The 21,115-nt window shown below is 48.1% G+C and overlaps 1 protein-coding gene across 2 annotated transcripts in view; it reads left to right on the plus strand.

Annotated features, from left to right (window-relative positions):
- KIF7 (kinesin family member 7) overlaps positions 1–21,115 on the plus strand; it is a 183,508-nt gene that overhangs the window by 96,814 nt on the left and 65,579 nt on the right. For both annotated transcript variants that reach the window (XM_075345929.1, XM_075345930.1), the window contains exon 11: positions 14,409–14,611. In XM_075345929.1, the coding sequence (XP_075202044.1) occupies positions 14,409–14,611 (203 nt within the window). The remainder of the gene's footprint in view (positions 1–14,408; positions 14,612–21,115) is intronic.

The raw sequence follows: 21,115 nt of genomic DNA on the forward strand, positions 1-21,115 counted from the left end.
GACCCTGGAGATCATGATTCTGGCCGGTTTTTCCGGTCCCCGCTCACCTGATGACCGGTATACACCGTATACCGATGATCAGGTTACAGTAAATGACCGCGCTGGTAAAAAATGATTTATCTCCAATCTGGCATGATCAAACATGCCAGATGGGAGATAAATCTTTTTCCCGGTTCCCTCCGGTCCCCTCGGTATCCCCAAAGTGGCCCCCCCCGACCCCCAAGCCCCTCCCGAAAATCCAAGATGGCCGTGCGCACCGGCGAGCACAGCAGCGCGCCGGCCGCATTTCCCCCTTTCCTATGGTTTCTGTCGCATGTGCCATAACACATGCGACAGAAACCTGCTCCCCAGGCCCTGCCGGGTCCCCCCCTATACCCCCCGGTGTTCCCCGGTGTCATACGTACCTGTCGGAGCGCTGATCCCCCGCGGCCCCCTCCTCCGGCTCCTTCACAGCAGACGCCGGTCACATGTGCCGAGCAGCTGACAGCTTCCTGTGTTCAGGACGCTGGCTGCTGCTGCTGCTGCTCGCACTCTGCAGCTGTGACCCAGGGAGGGTGGGTGCAGATTCATTCCACCCACTCTCCTCAAATGGAGGGTCCTCACACCTAGAAAATGGGGGATACGTTCCCTGAACGTGTCCCCCATATTCTAGAAGGTCCAGAGTCGACGTGGGACGTCCAAATGGATTACAGCGGATTTTCTTTTTCTTTTCTTTTCAATAAATTGGTCAATCAGGGAATGTTTTGGGGAGTGTTTTTTCAAATAAATTTTTTTTTTTGTCAATTTTTTTTTTATTACTGTCAAATAGTTATGTCGGGTATCTGATAGACGCCGTGACATAACTAATTGCTGGGCTTGATGCCAGGTGACATTACACACCTGGTATCAACTCCATTTATTACCCCGTTTGCCAACGCACCAGGGCGCGGGATGAGCTGGGGCGAAGCGCCAGAATTGGCGCATCTAATGGATGCGCCACTTCTGGGGCGGCTGCGGCCTGCTATTTTTAGGCTGGGAAGAGTCCAATAACCATGGCTCTTCCCATCCTGAGAATACCAGACCCCAGCTGTCAGCTTCACCTTGGCTGGTGATCTAATTTGGGGGGACCCCACGTTTGTGTTTTTTTTTTTTTTTAATTATTTATTTATTTATAAATAATTAAAAAAAAAAACAGCTTGGGGAGCCCTCCAAATTGATCACCAGCCAAGGTGAAGCTGTCAGCTGTGGTTTGCAGGCTACAGCTGTCTGCTTTACCCTAGCTGGCTATCAAAAATAGGGGGGACCCCACGTCATTTATTTTAATTATTTTTTTTTCTTTTTGGGCTAAATACAAGGCTAGGCACCCTTTAGTGCCACATGAAAGGCACTAAAGGGCGCCAGCTTAGAATATGCAGGGGGGTGGGACGTTATATATGTTTGACATCTATCCATTCATCCATTGTAGCATTTTAGGCTATGTGCCCACAATCAGGTTTTGGACGCAGAGTGTTTTCCCTGCATCCATAACGCTGCGTTGTGCAGTAGAAGCACAGTGGAAGGATTTTTGGAGATCCCATGCCCACTGTGCTTCTTTTCTCCGCAGCATAAACCGACCTGTGGCGCAGCTTCCCGAGCCTCAGCATGTCAATTTATGCTGCGGAGATGAGTGTGCTCTGCAGGTAGCATAGAGCTCCACAGCAGCCTGAACCCAAATCGTGGGCATGGGCAGCTGCGTTCTCCCGTGGACAACACTCACATCTCTGCAGGAAGGCTGACACTGTGTACTGGACGCCGTGTCGCTGGATCATGGCCACATAGCCTAAAAGAGAGAAATTTGTTGCTACAGCAACATTTTTGTGAAGTACCTGTGGATTCAAAATGCTTACTATACTTCTGAATAAAATCCTTGAGGGGTCCAGTTTCCAAAATGGAGTCACTTGTGGGGGGTTTCTAATGTATAGGTACCCAAGAGGCCCTGCTAATGTGACATGGTGCGCGCAATTTATTTCAACTTTTCCAAAATTCAAATGGTGCTCCTTCCATTCCAAGCCCTCCCATATATCCAAACAGAGGTTTTTGGCCACATATGGGGTATCCCTGCGCTCACAAGAAATTGGATAACAACCTGTGGGGTCCACGTTTTGTTGTTGCCTCTTGAAAAAGTGAGAAATGTGATGCTAAAGAAACATTTTTGTGAAAAAAATGAAAATTTTCAATATGGCAACCTAAGCTTATCAAATTCTGTGAAGTATTCGTGGATTCAAAATGCTCAATATACACCTAGATAAAAGCCTTGAGGTTTCTTGATTCCAGAATGGGGTCACTTGTGGGGGGCCTCCACTGTTTAGGCACTTTAGGGGCTTTCCAAATGCGACATAGCGTCCACTAATTATTCCAGCCAAATGTTCAGTCAAATTGCACTCCTTCCCTTCCAAGACCTGCCGTGTGCCCAAACAGTTGATTTCCACCACATATAAGATATCACCAAACTCAGGAGAAATTGCAGAATACATTTCATGGTGATTTTTTTCCTGTTACCCTTGTGAAAAAAAAAGCTACCTGGTTGAAGTAACAATTTTGTGGTAAAATTTTATTTTTTTATTTTCATGGCTCAATGTTATAAACTTCTGTGAAGCACCTGGGGGTTCAGGGTACTCACCAAACATCTAGATAAATTCCTTGAGAGGCCTAGTTTCCAATATGGGGTCACTTGTGGTGGTTTTTTGCTGTTTACGTACCTTAGGGGTCCTCCAAATGCAACATGGTGCCCGCAATCTTTTTCAGCCAAATTTCCTTTCCAAAATTCAAATATTGCTCCTTTCGTTCCAAGCCCTCCCATTTGTCCAAACAAAGGTTTCAGACCACATGTGAGGTATCACCGCGCTCATAAAAAAGTGGGTAACAAACATTTGGGTCAAATTTTTGGAATTACCTCTTGAAAAAGTGAGAGAATTGATGCTAAAGCAACATTTTTGAGAAAAAAATTACAATTTTCAATATGACAAAGTAACGTTATCAAAATCTGTGAAGTACCTGTGGGTCCAAAATGCTCGCTATACCCCTCGATAGAAGCCTTAAGGGGTCTAGTTTCCAAAATGGGGTCACTTGAGGGGGGTTCCTGCTGTTAAGGTACCTTAGGGGATCTGTAAAAGCAACATGGTGCCCGCAATCTGTTTCAGCCAACTTTGCTTTCCAAAATTCAAATATTGCTCCTTTCATTCCAAGCCCTCCCATTTACCCAAACAAAGGTTTCTGACCACATGTGGGGTATCGGCGCGCTCATAAGAAAGTGGGTAACAAAGTGTGAGGTCCAATTTTTGGTGTTACCTCTTGAAAAAGTAAGAAAATTAGTGCTAAAGTAACATTTTTAGGTAAAATGTTAATTTTTATTTTTTTTCATTCCATATTACTTTAGTTCCTGTGAAGCACCTAAAGGGTTAATAAACTTCTTGAATGTGGTTTTGAGTACCTTGAGGGGTGGAGGTTTTAGAATGGTGTTACTTTTGGGTTTTTTCTGTCACCCAGGCCTCTCAAATTCACATCAAATGGGATGTGGTCCCTAAAAAAATGGTTTTGTACATTTTGTTGAAAAAATGGGAAATTGCTGATGAACTTTGAACCCTTCTAACTTCCTAACCCCAAAAAATTTTGTTTCAAAAATTGCACTGATCTAAAGTAGACAAGTGGGAAATGTTATTTATTAACTATTTTGTGTGACATAACTCTCCGGTTTATGGGCATAAAAATTAAAAGTTTGAAACTTGCAAAATTTTTATTTTTTTTGTCAAATTTCAGATTTTTTCACAAAATAAAAAAATATCATCCTAAATTTACCTCTAACATGAAGCCCAATATGTCACGAAAAAACAATCTCAGAATCACCGGGATCCATTGACGCGTTCCAGAGTTATAATCTTATAAAGTGACACTGGTCAAAATTGCAAAAAATGGCCTGGGCATTAAGTACAAAACTGGCTTCGTCCTTAAGGGGTTAAAATTTCCTGGTAGACGGTGTGAAGATGTAATTTACCCTCTCACTGTATATGCTGTGATACTATGTCATGATATGTATATTTCCCTGGTTGTATTAGTTGTAATTCATGTATTTTATGGGGGAGGTGTATCTTGCTGTACAGATTCCTATTTCAAGCTGGGTTCATTGTCTTATTTGAACTACTTCTGTGTACATTTCTATTGTTGTAGGTAATCACCCCCTAAAATGCAAGGTTGTATCCTCTTGAGGCACTTCCATCCCTGGGAGTAGGGGGAGGTGGGCCTAGAGTCCAACTAGTGTAAACTCTGCTTACCTGGGAGATTGAGTCAGTCTGTGTGAAACTTGAAGAAAGAAGATTGATCCTCTGTGAGGGAATAGCAGAGGCTGCATCCTAGAGCCGGTGTATGGACAGTTGCAGACTGGAGATCAGTGGCCCGTGGGATTGTGTGGAACTCTTTGGACTACTGTAAGGACGATTACTTTGTTATCCGGTCCGAGGATTGTCGGGAAGGGCCCCCGAATCTGTTTTACGTGGACTTATCGTGTGCTGTTCCAGTGTCCTTGTGAATAAACCTGTTGGATCGTCCCTCGGCCTCGTCCATCCTTTGCTCTGTTGTACACCCCGTCACAAACTGGTGGCAGCAGTGGGATCAGAGCAGAAGGAATGGAGGACAATGGCTCAACATCAGGAACCAGCACTGCAGAGTACAAGACCTGGACTTTGGGGAGCCTGCAATCAAAGGCCCGTGAAGTAGGAGTTCGTTTCAAAGGACTCTCCAAGGAGCAGCTGATTGAGGCGCTAGAAGGAGTCTGTTCGCAAAATGACGTGGAGGAAGGATCCTCACAGCAAACGGAAGAAAGACGGCAGCCGGAGGTGAATACCCAAAAAAGTCAATGGGTTGTGTGGTACAAGGAGGAGATGGCACTGCTTGGAGATGAGGCCACCATAGAAGATAAGAGGGAGGCCATGCGTGGAGCTAAAGAGAAGGAGCGCAGGATGGAGGAGATGGCACTGCTGGATAAGGAGCTCGCTGTGGAAGCCGCGAGAGGTTCCAGACAGACTGTAACCCCAGCACCCATCATGAGGGAACTTCCCAGGGTGTCCCGCAAAGACTTTAAGCCGTTTAATGAGGCTGCAGGCGACATTGAGGGCTTCTTCCAGGACTTTGAGCATCAGTGTCGATTAATGGAAGTCCCGGACAGGGAGCGTGTCCGGCATCTGGTTGGGCTCCTAGAGGGGGGAGCTGCTGAAGCCTATAGAGCTATGGACCCTCGGTGGAACTGTGAGTATGCGGATATTAAACAGACTATTCTAGAACATTATGCTGTGACCCCAGACACTTACAGGACTCAGTTCCGTGCTTTAGCCTGTGATGGGGAAGTGTCTTTTAAGATATATGCTCATAGACTCAAACAAATATGTAATCGCTGGCTGGAGGCAGAGGAGGCCTTATCTTGGGAGACCTTCCTGCAGGTCATCCTAAAAGAACAATTCTTTGCCCAGTGCCCCGCTGAGATCCGGGAATGGGTGCGTGAGAGAAAACCAGCGACAGTTGAGGAAGCTGCTGCTCTCGCTGATGAGGCTCTCACCATCAAGCCTCAGTGGAGGGTTCTGTTGGAGGATGGAGAGACGCCTAACAGCTCCACAACACCGGATCCCCCCAGTTATTCTGTCCCCATTGTTCCCCGTTCCTCTAAGCCACCACATGTTGATACCCGTGTTAATGTGCCTCCAGTTGCTTCTACTGCACTTTCTGGAATACGCCGGGGAGAGGAAGTAACAGTGCGCAGGTGTTATGTTTGTAGGCATCCCGGGCATTTGCAGGCCTCATGCCCAGCCAGGCCATGGAGGAATCATCCTCAAACCCCTACAGCACCTTCAGGTGGGAGCCGGCCTCCAAGTTCCCCCATACCTTACCCAAGAGGACGCCTTGGATGGAGGGAGACCCAGCTCAGATGCTATCAATGTGGACAGCCAGGGCATCGGCAAGTCTCCTGCCCAGCTGTTCAAATGAGGACTGATCCTGCACCCAATCGGATTGTTAATTATTTACAGCCCGGTGCCATGGAGGAAGATGTGGCACCGTTATGTGAGGACTGGCCTAGTGACTCAGCCCCCCCATGTTGCACCACCAGGAGTTTACGGGGTGCGACCCGCAGTTATGACGACTTCTGCTCATCGAGGTAAGCACTTGCAGGAGGTTGTGCTGGATGGACAGAGACTTGTTGGATTTTGTGACTCGGGTGCTTTCCTCACACTGGCTGATCCCCGAGTGGTTCGGCCTGAGGCAATCCATAGAGGACCTGGGATTGTTATTGAACTGGCTGGTGGACAATGGAGGACTATTCCCACAGCCACTGTGGATCTGAACTTTGGTTTTGGGGTCAGGCGATGTGTGGTTGGGGTGATGGGTGGTCTGCCTGCAGCTGTTCTCCTGGGCAATGATGTGGGAGAGCTACGATGCTAATTCGTGGCTGCATGAAGCCACATGTAAGTAACGCTCTGCCTGTGTGTACTTAACCAGTGACCTGTAGAGGTCCCTAGTACGTACACAAGTTGGGAGGGGGAGGGATTGGGAAGATGTAATTTACCCTCTCACTGTATATGCTGTGATACTATGTCATGATATGTATATTTCCCTGGTTGTATTAGTTGTAATTCATGTATTTTATGGGGGAGGTGTATCTTGCTGTACAGATTCCTATTTCAAGCTGGGTTCATTGTCTTATTTGAACTACTTCTGTGTACATTTCTATTGTTGTAGGTAATCACCCCCTAAAATGCAAGGTTGTATCCTCTTGAGGCACTTCCATCCCTGGGAGTAGGGGGAGGTGGGCCTAGAGTCCAACTAGTGTAAACTCTGCTTACCTGGGAGATTGAGTCAGTCTGTGTGAAACTTGAAGAAAGAAGATTGATCCTCTGGGAGGGAATAGCAGAGGCTGCATCCTAGAGCCGGTGTATGGACAGTTGCAGACTGGAGATCAGTGGCTGTGGGATTGTGTGGAACTCTTTGGACTACTGTAAGGACGATTACTTTGTTATCCGGTCCGAGGATTGTCGGGAAGGGCCCCCGAATCTGTTTTACGTGGACTTATCGTGTGCTGTTCCAGTGTCTTTGTGAATAAACCTGTTGGATCGTCCCTCGGCCTCGTCCATCCTTTGCTCTGTTGTACACCCCGTCACAGACGGCTACACAGACTTTGGTCTTGATAAAACACAGTGGACCTACACCAGCAGATGACATGGCTCCCCAAACCATCACTGATTGTGGAGACTTAACACTAGACCACAAGCAGCTTGTATTGTGGCCTCTCCACTCTTCCTCCAGACTCTGGGACCTTGATTTCCAAATGAAATGCAAAATTTTCTTTCATCCGAAAACAACACCTTGGACCACTGAGCAAACAGTCCAGTTTTCTTTCTCCTTGGCCCAGGAAAGAAGCTTCTGGTGTCTATTGGTCATGAGTGGCCTGACAATGCGACAGTTGTAGCGCATGTTTTGAATAAGTCTGTGTGTGGTTGCTCTTTTTTGGATTTTTTGAAGGGCCTTTTCTTAACAATCCTATCAAGGTTGCAGTTATCCTGGTTGCTTGTGCACCTTTTTCTACCACACTTTTTCCTTCCACTCAACTTTCCATTAACCCCTTCACGACCGCGGGCAGTAAAATTACGTCCTATTTTAACGTGACTTAACGACCAGGGACGTAATTTTACTGTCTAAACTTCATTTGATTGCCGTGGCCATAGCAACGGCTTTCAAATGATGTCCCCTGCTGTTTCTTACAGCAGGGGACCTTTGCTTGACCCCAGGGGGGGTGGCATCGCCACCCCCCATAGGCGATCGATGTGATTGGCTGTTCAAATCGGAACCGCCAATCACATTGATCACGCTGTTTTCGGCAAAAAAATGCCAAAAATAGCGTGATCTTGTAAAATCCAGCTAGGACCGGAGCTGCAGCAGCTCCGATCATTGGCTGGAAGCAAGCAGACACCGTGGCCCCCCCCCTGCAGCACTGATTGGAGCGATCGTGCGATGACGCGCAATCGCTCCAATCAGTGTGCAGTGGGGCAGTCTGATCTGCCGGTGGCCACCCTCCCCAGGCCTGTGCTGGTCTGGGGACCCTCCCCCAACATGTCTGCAGCGTGCAGCACTGGCTGGTACTAGTGGTACCACGCCACCGCTGCTGCTGCCGCTGCTGTCACGTCACGTCGCAGGAGCAGGAGCGGTGAGTATTGTGCTCACCTTGCAGCCCCTGCGCGTGCCCCCCCCCCCCCGACATCCCGATCTGCCCCCCCGACATCCCGATCTGCCCCCCTCCATCTCTATTCTGCAGCTCCTCCGGTATCCCTCCTCCCCTGCTCTCTTGCAGCCCCTGCGCGCTCTTGTGATTTGCTCCTGCGCGCTCCCGTAATGGCCCCTTCCCGTGCCCCCCTGCGATCTGCCCCCCGCCATCCCGATCTGCCCCCCCGCCATCCCGATCTGCCCCCCCGCCATCCCGATCTGCCCCCCCACATCCCGATCTGTCCTCCGACATCCCGATCTGCCCCCCCAGACATCCCGGTCTACCCCCAGACATCCCGGTCTGCCCCCAGACATCCCGGTCTGCCCCCAGACATCCCGGTCTGCCCCCAGACATCCCGGTCTGCCCCCAGACATCCCGGTCTGCCCCCAGACATCCCGGTCTGCCCCCAGACATCCCGGTCTGCCCCCAGACATCCCGGTCTGCCCCCAGACATCCCGGTCTGCCCCCAGACATCCCGGTCTGCCCCCAGACATCCCGGTCTGCCCCCAGACATCCCGGTCTGCCCCCAGACATCCCGGTCTGCCCCCCGACATCCCGGTCTGCCCCCCGACATCCCGGTCTGCCCCCCGACATCCCGGTCTGCCCCCCGACATCCCGGTCTGCCCCCCGACATCCCGGTCTGCCCCCCGACATCCCGGTCTGCCCCCCGACATCCCGGTCTGCCCCCCGACATCCCGGTCTGCCCCCCGACATCCCAATCTGCCCCCCGACATCCCAATCTGCCGGCCTCCCCCGTGATCTCTATTCTGCAGCTCCTCCGGTATCTCCCTCCTCTGCTCTCCCCCTCTGCTCTCCCCCTCCCCCTCTGCTGTCCCCCTCTGCTGTCCCTCTCCCCCTCTGCTGTCCCTCTCCCCCTCTGCTGTCCCCCTCCCCCTCTGCTGTCCCCCTCCCCCTCTGCTGTCCCCCCGACGTCCTCTTACCTGTCTTCACCGGCCGATCACATCTGCCTCCATCGCTGGGTCCTTCTTCCTGGGTCTTCTGCTGAGCTGTCCAACTTCCTGCCTGCTGGCTGCTGCAAAGCTGTTCCTCCTGCTAATCCTCTGGGTACTGAGAGTATAACTTTTTTTTTTTTTTTTTTCTTTTTTTCCTCTATCCCCTTTCTATTTTTACACCTCATGCGTCCGTGCGTCCCGCCGAGCGCTGATCAGGGATGCAGATAACGTATCTGCATCCGTGGTCAGTTTTCGGCGGGACTTTTTTTCCCGTATTCCCGACGCTTTTTGTATCGCATCTGTCTGTGCGTCCCGCCGAGCGCTGATCAGGGATGCACATAACGGATCGGCATCCCTGCTCAATTTTTGGCGTGACAAAAAGCATCGGGGATACGGAAAAAAAAGTCACGCCAAAAATTGAGCAGGGATGCCGATCCGTTATGTGCATCCCTGATCAGCGCTCGGCGGGACGCACGGACTGATGCAATACAAAAAGCGTCGGGGATACGGAAAAAAAAGTATCGCATCTGTCCGTGCGTCCCGCTGAGCGCGGATCAACATCCCTGCTCAATTTTTGGCGTGACTTTTTTTTTTTTTTCGTATCCCCAGCGCTTTTTGTATCTCATCCGACCGTGCCTCCTGCAGCGGCCGATCAGTGCACTCCGTCTGTGCGTTTGAAAAGTCAAATGGCGTTCCTTGTCTTCTGAGCACCGCCATGCGCCCAAACAATTGATTTCCACCACATGTGAGGTATCTGCGTACTCGGGAAAAATTGCACCATACGTTTTATGGTGCATTTTTTCCTGATACCGTTGTAAAAAAAGAAAAAAAAAACTACCTTGTTGCTGCAAAAATTTTAAAAAATTTTTTTAAAAAAAATAAATTTTCACGGTTCAACGTTGTCAACTTTCAATGGAGCCCCTGGGGGTACAAGGGGCTCACTAAACATCTAGATAAATTCCTTGAGGGGTCTAGTTCCAAAATGGGGTAATTTGTGGGGGAGCTCCACTGTTTAGGCACCATAGGGGGGGGTTCTAAAAACGTGACATGGCGTCCGCTAATGATTCCAATCAATTTTGCTGTCAAATGGTGCCCTTCTCTTCTGAGCCCCGCCATGCACCCAACAATTACTTTCCACCACATGTGAGGTATCTGCGTACTCAGGAGAAAATGGACAATACGTTTTATGGTGCATTTTTTCCTGATACCCTTGTGAAAAAAAAGCTACCTAGTTGAAGCAACAGTTTTGTGGTAAAAAATTTTTTTTTTCTTTTCACGGCTCAACGTTATAAACTTCTGTGAAGCCCCCAGGTGTTCAAAGTGCTCACCAAACATCTAGAAACAATATTTGAGGGCTCTAGTTTCCAAAATGGGGTCACTTGTGGGTGAGCTCCATTGTTTAGGCACCTCAGGGGGTCTTCAAACCTGACATGGCGTCCGCTAATGAGTGCAGCTAATTTTGCATTCAAATGGCGCTCCTTGCCTTCCGAGCACTGCCGTGTGTCCAAACATTTGATTTCCACCACATATGAGGTATCTGCGTACTCAGGAGAAAATGGACAATACATTTTATGTTGCATTTTTTCCCGATACCCTTGTGAAAAAAAAGCTACCTAGTTGAAGCAACAGTTTTGTGGTAAAAAAAAATTTTTTTCTTTTCACGGCTCAACGTTATAAACTTCTGTGAAGCCCCCAGGTGTTCAAAGTGCTCATCAAACATCTAGAAAAAATATTTGAGGGCTCTAGTTTCCAAAATGGGGTCACTTGTGGGGGAGATCCATTGTTTAGGCACCTCAGGGGGTCTTCAAACCCGACATGGCGTCCGCTAATTAGTGCAGCTAATTTTGTGTTCAAAAATTCAAATGGCGCTCCTTGCCTTTTGACCTCTGCCGTGCACCCAAACAATTGATTTTTACCACATATGGGGTATCAGCGTACTCAGGAGAAAATGCATAATAAATTGTAGGGTGCACTTTCTCTTTTCTCCCTTGTAAAAATGAAAATTTTATGGCTAAAGTAACATTTTTGTGTTAAAAAGTAAAATTTTCATTTTTTCCTTCCACATTGCTTTGGTTCCTGTGACGCACCTAAAGGGTTAATAAACTTCTTGGATGTGGTTTTGAGCAATGTGAGGGGTGCAGTTTTTAGAATGGGGTCACTTTTGGGTATTTTCTGTCACCTCGGCCTCTCAAAGTCACTTCAAATGTGATGTGGTCCCTAAAAAAAAATATTTTGTAAATTTTGTTGGAAAAATTAGAAATTGCTGATGAACTTTGACCCCTTCTAACTTCCTAACGAAAAAAAAATTTATTTCGCAAATTGCGCTGGTGTAAAGTTGACAAGTGGGAAATGTTATTTAGTAACTATTTTGTGTGACATATCTCTCAGATTTATGGCCATAAATTTTCAAAGTTTGAAAATTGCGAAATTTTCCAAATTTTCGCACAATTTCCTAAATTTTCACAAATAAACGCAAAAAATATCGGTCTAAATTTACCACTGACATGAAGTACAATATGTCACGAAAAAACATTGTCAGAATCGCCAGGATCCGTTGAAGCGTTCCAGAGTTATAACCTGTCAAAGTGACACTGGTCAGAATTGCAAAAAATGGCCCGGTCATTAGGGTGCTTTAGTGGCCGGGGGTGAAGGGGTTAATATGCTTGGATACAGCATTATATGAACAGGCAGCTTCTTTAGCAATGACCTTTTGTGGCTTACCCTCCTTGTGGAGTGTGTCAATGACTGCCTTCTAGACATCTAACAAGTCAGCAGTCTTCCCCATGATTTTGTAGCCTACGGGACCATTTTAAACGCTTAGTGCTAATTATACTAATGTTCTGAGATAATAACTTTTGGGTTTTAATTGGCTGTAAGCCAAAATCAACATAAACAGAAATAGACACTTGAAATAGATCCCACTGTGTGTAATGACTCTATATAATATATAGGAATAGCTCACTCTGTGTGTAATGACTCTATATAATGTGTTTCCATTTTTGTACTGAATTACTGAAATAAATTTAACTTTTTGATGATATTCTAATTTATTGAGATGCACTTGTATATGGACTGGAAAAGGACCTGCTAACAGAGAATTAAAAACACCTAAAGTAACTGGGAGAAGTGCACAGACAGTGGACATGACCCCATAATACAAAAATAGATATACTGCCACTTCTTAACCTGAAGGTCTGAACTGGTGCACACTGAACATAGTATATACTATCACAATAACAGTTGCACTCAAGCATGAGGGAAAAAAAGCTGAAGGATGCGAACTGTGGACACAAGAATGTGAACATGCATTACTGTTTGCAAAAAATATGAAACAAAATATATTTAGCAGATGAAAATGGCCCTTTGTGCACTCCTCTCAGTTACTTTAGGTGTTTGTAATTATTTATTAGCATGTGCTTTATCAGCCGATATATAAGAGGTCAGGTTTCATTCAAAGAGAGGCATTCACTAGGTTAGGACCCACTTGAGAGGTACTACGTGGCATGGTATCTGGGCTCAAATAAAAGTGCTAAGTATCTTATTTTTTTTTCCAAGTAGTAATGCATTTTCACATTCCTGTGTTCATTATTTGCATCGTTCAGCTTTTTTTCCTCTTGCTTGAGTGCAACTGTTATTGTGATAATATGTTATGTTCAGGTTGCACCAGTTCAGACCTTCAGGTTAGGAAGTGTCGGCAGTTGATCAATTTTTGTAACTTTTTTTTGTATGGTTTTCATCGTACGGAATAATTATAACATGACCATTTTTTTAGGTCGTGGTGTTCCGAACTCTTCAATACCAATTTTGTGTATGTATGTATTTTTTGTTTTAAAACAAACGCTGCATTTGTAGTGGCAAAACAGGGTTTTTTTCTTTCTTTCTTTCTTTAACTTTTTATTTTTTTTTATTTTTTTACTTCCATTATGGGACATGAATATTTTTTACTTTGATCAGTTGTCTCATGCATTGCAGGACTCATGACCTATAGTGCCAAAGGGCTATCAGTGACTCACTGACCATGCCTATTAGACTCTGCTTATAGCAGGGTCTAATAGGCCACCGTACCTAGGGGTCATCAGATGGCCTCAGGTTACCATGACAACCATTGGCACCCGTCATTAAGATAATGCCGATGTTATCAGTGGTGGTCTTTTACCTACTTAGATACCGCTGTGTTGATTTACAGCAGTGGTATTTGAGGTAAATCAGCCCCGATCAGTTTCAAAACCGATTGGGGCCGATGCCCGCAGATGTCAACTTTCATATACAACTGGTAGCCACAGGATTTTCGCCCTTGGGCGGCACTATTCACTTATTCCTGATTGCTGGGAATAAGGCCGCTTTACGGCCGCTGTTTTAATGCGTATTGCCTGTTGTTAAGGTTGAGTGAACTAGGAGAGTCACTAGTAGAGAAGCACCTGGGTATACTTGTTCATTAGAGTATAATGATCCACAAAACTGATCAGGTTCAGTCTTGCGTGGAAGACAAAGATTCTTCACCATTAGAACTATTAATCAACCTAAGGGGCTTGGTCACAGCGGGGGGCCATTATAAAAAATTCTTGTTCTGAACATTGATCCATGTAATCAATACTCAGTATCTGGATGGAAAAATGTACTCTTTTTTTTTTTCTTTTTTTTTTTTCAGGCAGATTGGTTCATGCACAATGGATATACTTATACCTCTTCCCTATAGCCATATCTCTTGGTGAACTTGATGGATGTGTTTTTTTAAACTACTCTAATGATGTAAATACTGTATATAACAGGATAAACCCCTTCATACCTCCTTGTTCCATTACTGTATGAGTAAAGGGCCTTAAGTATTTTTATGTGTTGCTTTGTATCTTAAAAATTATTGAATGTTCTCAGTGAGAGGAACAAAATTATAATCTCGTGATACCTTTTAATGTAACTAAAATGAAATAAAGTGATGTTACAAAGCAAGCTTTCGAGACATCTCAGGTCCCTTCATCAGGCGTAGTATGACAAAATATGTGAAGATATTTTGTCATACCATGCCTGATGAAGGGACCTGAGATGTCTCGAAAGCTTGCTTTGTAACATCACTTTATTTCATTTTAGTTACATTAAAAGGTATCACGAGATTATAATTTTGTTCCTCTCACTGAGAACATTCAATAATTTTTCAACTGGCTAACGGTACAAAAACCTTTTCGCTTTGTGTCTTGTGGCAGGAAGAGAAGCTCAGGCCATGAATAGGCAGTACTGTATGAAAATATCGGAGCTGGAGACTGAGGCAGAACAAGCTCGGATAGAAGTTAGCGAGAACCAGCGCCAACTGCAAGAACTCGAAGGCAAAGACACCCGTGATCCAATTGAAAAATGTAGAGTACAAGAGTGTCGCAAAAAGATAGCAGCTGCGGAGAGTAAAGTGCAGGTATGTGTCATTGATGGAGTGTTATTAATTCAGTGTAGTACTTTGGCCATCTCTGGTTTTCCCCTGCACAGCAGTGTACCAGGATGCCACACTATGCAGGGGGCTTCTTTTGGCCCAATTTAGTAGAATATGACCACTCTTCCTGTACAGCTGAGTGGGCAGGCAGTACTGGAAACAAACTGTGGGTAAAGCAATGCTACAACTGCTCTGTGGTCTTTTCATGCCCATTAGCAGTATGTGCCCCAGAGGTCTGGACCTTTACCAGTTATAAAGTCAAGACAGTCATTCACAATATACCATCTCTTTTTCTCTGAACCCTCATTGGGGGACACAGGACCATGGGTGTTATGCTACTTATCCATAGGTGGACACTAAGTAGATGCAAAGATGTTAGCTTCACCTCTGCAGTATACACCCCCCTGGCCGGGCCAGGCAACTTCAGTTTTAGCTTAGTGTCTATAGGAGGCACATCTCTGCAGACTACTGCAGCAAGAATTTTTTGTTTTTAGAGGGCGACGGTTTCCTTCGGGGACCGATTTACCAAAACCATCAACAGGCGGGAACGCGGAGTGTCGCCTCCTCATACCCCCTCCTGCGACGCTGGATCCTGGGCTGTTACTCACTGGACGACGGGTCTCACAGGCACCGATTTTCCAGAGCCCAGAACAGATGAACACTTCCTCTGTCCCTCTTGCAGGCTCTGAGTTGATACACGCTCTGCACCAGCGTGACCAGGCAGAGACTGCCATCTCCACATGAGGTGAGAGCCTTCCGATTTCCAGAGCCGATGAAAAACTTCCTCAGTCCCTTTGGCAGGCTCTGAGTTGATATAAGCTCTGTGACCGGGCACAGCAGGCGTCAGAATCTCCACACTGGCTCCCTGACAGGAATTGGAGCAAAGGTCACACTGACTGGATTGGGCTGATTGCAGACTCCTGCATAGCATTCCACCTGTGGCAGGGGGAGGGGAGAGCTCCCAGGATTCAGTGCACCCGCAGCTTCGGTACACTTAGAGTTTACCTGCACATACCCATCGCTCCAGCTCACCAAACGTTCCTCCGCTTCGCTGTTCAGGACTTCTCTTTTTTTTTTCTTTTCTTTATTTGTGGCCCTACCCTCGGCTCTGCCACAGCTATAAGGGTCTTAACAAAGGTCATGGCGGCCGCCATGTGTGCCCTTCACGCCAGGAGAGTGGCTGTTCTGCTTTGCTTGGATGACCTCCTCATCAAGGGCTCAACCAGCATGCAGATCTCTGTGGGAACCCTATGCCGCTTAGGGCGGCTTCTGACTTCAGTCAAATCATCCCCGGTCCCGTCAAAATCCGTCACCTCCCTGGGCATGTCCCTGGACACCCTTCGGGGCTTGATATTTCTTTATCGTTCCTATGGGAGACCCAGACCATGGGGTGTTTAGCTTCTGCCTCCGGAGGACACACAAAGTACTACACTTAAAAGTGTAGCTCCTCCCTCTGAGCTTATACACCCCCTTATCGCTTTGTGTCAGGAGGCATACATCCACACATGCATTCTCATCTGATTTCTTTGATTTTTGGAAAGAGTTTGAAGAAAAGCGGGTCCATGTCTGGACTCCCGGCATGTCCCTTCTCACCCCACTGTGTCGGCGGTGTTGTTAAGGTTGATTTCCAAGGCTGGAGCCTTACATGCCGCGCTCCTTCACCATCCCTCATGGGCTCTGGCTTGAAGTGGGAGCCAGCACGGTCTCCATGCCTAGCAGGAGACCGGTCTCCATCCGCAGCCCTTCAGGACCCTGCTGGACCGGAGCACTCATCCCCAGGGACTTGGCCCTGCATCTCAGCAAGCTAAGTACCTGAGACGTTTAGTTTTCGGGGTCCCTGTACTTTATTGTTGTGGGAGAGTGTGCTTATTGTGTTTTCTGACATTTCCGGCGGGTTCTCTAGCTGTCGCCTGAGAACCGCGCCGATGGTGTCTGCGCGCCGGCCGCGCCGCTCAAATTTAGGCCCCGGCTTCGCCGGAGGCCTAGTTTCTGTTTCACTGCCCTCGCATGTCACTCATGCAGAGGGACAGGCTCGGCTCCGCCCGGCGGCCGTTCTGCACACGGGAGGGACACTCCCCACTGCAGTGTGTCCCCTCCCCTGTAGGTCTCTATGGCCCTCCAGATCCCGCTCCTCAAGCAAGTCCCGCCCCCTCTCTTCGCTCCGGCGGCCATTTTCTCAGCGTTCTCTCTGCGATCAGTCATTGCAGCGCTGGTCTGCAGCATCTCTGCTGAGGTGCTGTGCTTGGGGGTCCGGGCTTCGGGATCTGGAGGGCACACAACACCGCTCCAGCGGTCCGGTAAGCCACAACCGGTCTCCGGTTGTGGACCTCTGTTTATACTCTCTGGGGTTCATTCTCTGGCAGAGCCCCCACTCCAGCAGCATGTCTCACACGAGGAGCAAGGCTTCAAAGCTTTATTCAGTATGCACTGCATGTAAGCTCCTGCTGCCTGAACCGAGCATCTTCCCACATTGTGATGCCTGCTCTAACCTGGCGGTGCCTCAGCCTGGAGTCTCACCCCCAGTGGTCTCTCAGGCTGCTCCTGTGGCTGAACCCCCGGCTTGGGTAGAATCCTTTTCTAGGTCTATCTCCCAGTCTTTTGCTGACTCCATGGGACTTCTGTCCAGGACTTTGCTGAACATGCATCAGCCCCCTTCACAGGGTGCCTCTGCTGCTAGAGGTCTCTCAGGACCGGAGCTCACAGAGGATTCATCATCTGGTCCCAGACCCCGTCCTCCTAAGAAAAGACGCAGGGTTCCCTCTCCTTCCTCGTCCCGCGGCTCTGATTCAGGAGCTGACTCGCAGGATGAGGAGGATGCCTTTACGGGGGGCTCGGAGGTTAACTCCATGTACCCCATTGATCTGTCCGAAAGTGACTCAGATGTTAGTGATTTGATTGCTTCCATTAATTCTGTACTGGATCTCAATCCGCCAGTATCAGAGGAGCAACCCTTTCTGGCAGAAAAGCACCAGTTTACCTCGCCTAAGAGAGTAAAGAGTGTGTTCTTTAACCACTCTAGTTTTCAGGCCGCTGTGACCAAGCCCAGGGCCTGTCCTGACAAACGCTTCCCAAAGCGTGGTTCTGATGACCGCTTTCCCTTTCCACCTGAGGTGGTCAAGGAGTGCGCTCATTCCCCAAAGGTAGACCCCCGGTGGCTAGACTCTCAGCCCGGACCGTTGTCGGTGGCTGATGGCACCTCCCTTAAGGATTCCACTGACCGCCAGATTGACCTTCTGGCCAAATCCGTATATGAAGCGGCGGGGGCCTCGTTCTCCCCGACTTTTGCAGCAGTGTGGGCTCTCAAAGCCATCTCTGCTTCTCTAGAGGGGATGCATTCCCTCGCCAGGGCATCTATGCCCGAAATGGTTGCCTTGACTTCCCAAGCTTCAGCTTTTTCATCCTATGCCATGTCTGCCATGCTGGAGGCTTCTCACCGCACTTCGGTGGCTTCGGCTAATTCCCTCGCTATCCGCAGGATCTTGTGGCTTCGAGAGTGGAAGGCAGATGCTTCTTCAAAGAAGTACCTTGCTGGGCTCCCTTTTGCTGGGTCCCGGCTGTTCGGTGAACAGCTGGATGAAATTATTAAGGAAGCTACTGGTGGGAAGAGTACTTCCATGCCACAAACCAAGACCAGGAAACCTGTCCAGGGTAGAAATCAGTCGAGGTTTCGTTCCTCCAACTGGTCGTCCTCTAAGCCCTCGGCCTCGTCCACTAACTCAGCCAAGGACCAGAAATCCAACTGGCGCCCAAAAGCGCGTCCACAGAAGACCGCAGGAGGTGCTGCCGCTAAGGCAGCCTCCTCGTGACTATCTGTCAGAGCCAGCAACGTCCTTAGTCGGTGGCAGGCTCTCCCACTTTGGCGACGCGTGGTTTCAACACGTCTCCGATCAGTGGGTGAGGGATATCATCTCCCACGGCTACAGGATAGAATTCTCTTCCAGCCCGCCAAACAGATTTTTTCTCTCAACTCCCCCCTGCTCCAAGGACGCCGCCTTCTCACAGGCCGTGGCATCCTTGCAGGCCAACGGAGTAATTGTACCGGTTCCCGCCCGGGAACGGTTCAGAGGTTTCAATACTCAAATCTCTTCCTAGTCCCCAAAAAGGACGGTTCCTTCCGGCCAGGGCTGTGGAGTCGGAGTCGGAGTCGTGGAGTCGGAGTCGGAGTCGGAGCTCATTTTGGTGGAGTCGGAGTCGGTATAAAATGCACCGACTCCGACTCCTAAAATATATAATAAATTGGGGACAGGAGTGCAATGCAGAATGTGCTGAATATTTTACTAAATAATAACATTTAGTATAATGCTTATATTTAAGTGAAACATTTATTGTAGTACAATGTGAACATCAGACATTTAATTGTTTTTATGATACAATAATCAAGATATTTGGATAGAACATAAAATATTTATTGGAATACAACTTTAGAACACAAAAAACTAATAAATTGTAAATATATATATATATATATATATATATATATATATATATATATATATATATATATATATATATATATATATATATACACACAGTGTATATACACACACAAGATATATATGTAATCTACTGTATATTACATAGTGTATTACATATTTACAATTTATTACAGTTTTTTGTGTTCTAAAGTTGTATTCCAATAAATATATTTTATGTTCTATCCAAATATCTTGATTATTGTATCATAAAAATTATTAAATGTCTGATGTTCACATACACATATTCATGTACTACAATAAATTTTTCACCTAACTATAAGCAATATATGTAGGAGTCGGAGTCTGAGCCGGAGTCGGAGTCGGAGTCGGTGCAAGAGAATTTGAGGAGTCGGAGTCGGAGTCGAAGGTTTGGCTTACCGACTCCACAGCCCTGCTTCCGGCACATCCTGGATCTCAAGCTTCTCAACAAGCATGTTCAGGTGCGGCACTTTCGCATGGAGTCTCTGCGATCAGTCATTGCTTCAATGACCCAAGGGGATTTCCTGGCATCCATAGACATCAGAGATGCCTATCTGCATGTGCCAATTGCAGTTTCACACCAGCGTTGGCTACGTTTTGCAATCGGAGAAGATCATTTCCAATTCGTGGCTCTCCCCTTCGGGTTGGCCACAGCTCCTCGGGTATTCACCAAGGTCATGGCAGCAGTGATTGCGGTCCTGCACCTACAGGGGTTGGCAGTGATTCCTTACCTGGACGACCTTCTAGTCAAGGCTTCATCCAGCGCGGACTGTCAGCGGAGTGTCTCTCTCACTCTCGCCACTCTAGCCCAATTCGGGTGGCTTGTCAATCTTCCCAAATCCACTCTGACTCCGACCCAGAGTCTCACGTACCTAGGGATGCAGTTCGAGACTTTGCCGGCACTTGTGAAGTTGCCCTTAGTCAAACAGCAGTCCCTCCAACTGGCGGTGCGCTCTCTGCTGAGGCCCCGCCGTTATTCCCTCAGGCGCCTGATGCAGGTGCTGGGTCAAATGGTGGCGTCAATGGAGGCTGTTCCCTTTGCCCAGTTCCATCTGCGTCCCCTGCAGCTGGACATTCTCCGCTGTTGGGACAAGCTGCCTTCCTCCTTGCACAGGTTAGTGGCTCTGTCGCCACAGACCAGGAGCTCTCTTCAGTGGTGGCTTCGGCCCCTCTCTCTGTCCCAGGGGCGCTCCTTCCTGGCCCCATCCTGGGTGATCCTCACCACGGATGCCAGTCTATCCGGCTGGGGAGCGGTATATCTCCACCACAGAGCGCAGGGCACTTGGACTCCGTCCGAGTCAGCCCTTTCGATCAATGTGCTGGAAACCAGAGCCGTGCTTCTGGCTCTCCTAGCTTTTCACCACCTGTTGGCGGGCAGGCACATCCGAGTCCAGTCAGACAACGCGACAGCGGTTGCCTACATCAATCACCAAGGCGGGACACACAGCCGCCTGGCAATGTTGGAGGTACAACGCATCCTTCAATGGGCGGAGGACTCCAAGCCACCATATCCGCAGTCCACATCCCAGGCGTGGAAAACTGGGAGGCAGATTATCTCAGCCGTCAATCCGTGGACGGTGGCAAGTGGTCCCTGCACCCGGCAGTGTTTCAGTCAATCTGCCGCAAATGGGGCACTCCGGACGTGGATCTAATGGCATCCCGTCACAACAACAAAGTTCCTGTTTACGTGGCTCGCTCCCACGATCCTCAGGCATTCGCCGCGGACGCTCTGGTTCAAGACTGGTCCCAGTTTCGTCTGTCCTACGTGTTTCCCCCTCTAGCTCTCTTGCCCAGAGTCCTGCGCAAGATCAGAATGGAGGGCCGTCAAGTCATCCTCATTGCTCCAGACTGGCCCAGGTGAGCTTGGTACCCAGACCTGCTCCATCTGTCCGTAGAGGTGCCGTGGCATCTCCCGGACCGTCCAGACCTTCTCTCACAAGGTCCGTTTTTCCGCCTGAATTCTGCGGCTCTCAAATTGACGGCGTGGCTCTTGAGTCTTGGATCTTGACGGCTTCTGGTATTCCTCCGGAAGTCA

The sequence above is a fragment of the Anomaloglossus baeobatrachus genome, chromosome 4, assembly GCF_048569485.1.
Source record: "Anomaloglossus baeobatrachus isolate aAnoBae1 chromosome 4, aAnoBae1.hap1, whole genome shotgun sequence".
In the NCBI taxonomy this organism is placed as follows: domain Eukaryota; kingdom Metazoa; phylum Chordata; class Amphibia; order Anura; family Aromobatidae; genus Anomaloglossus; species Anomaloglossus baeobatrachus.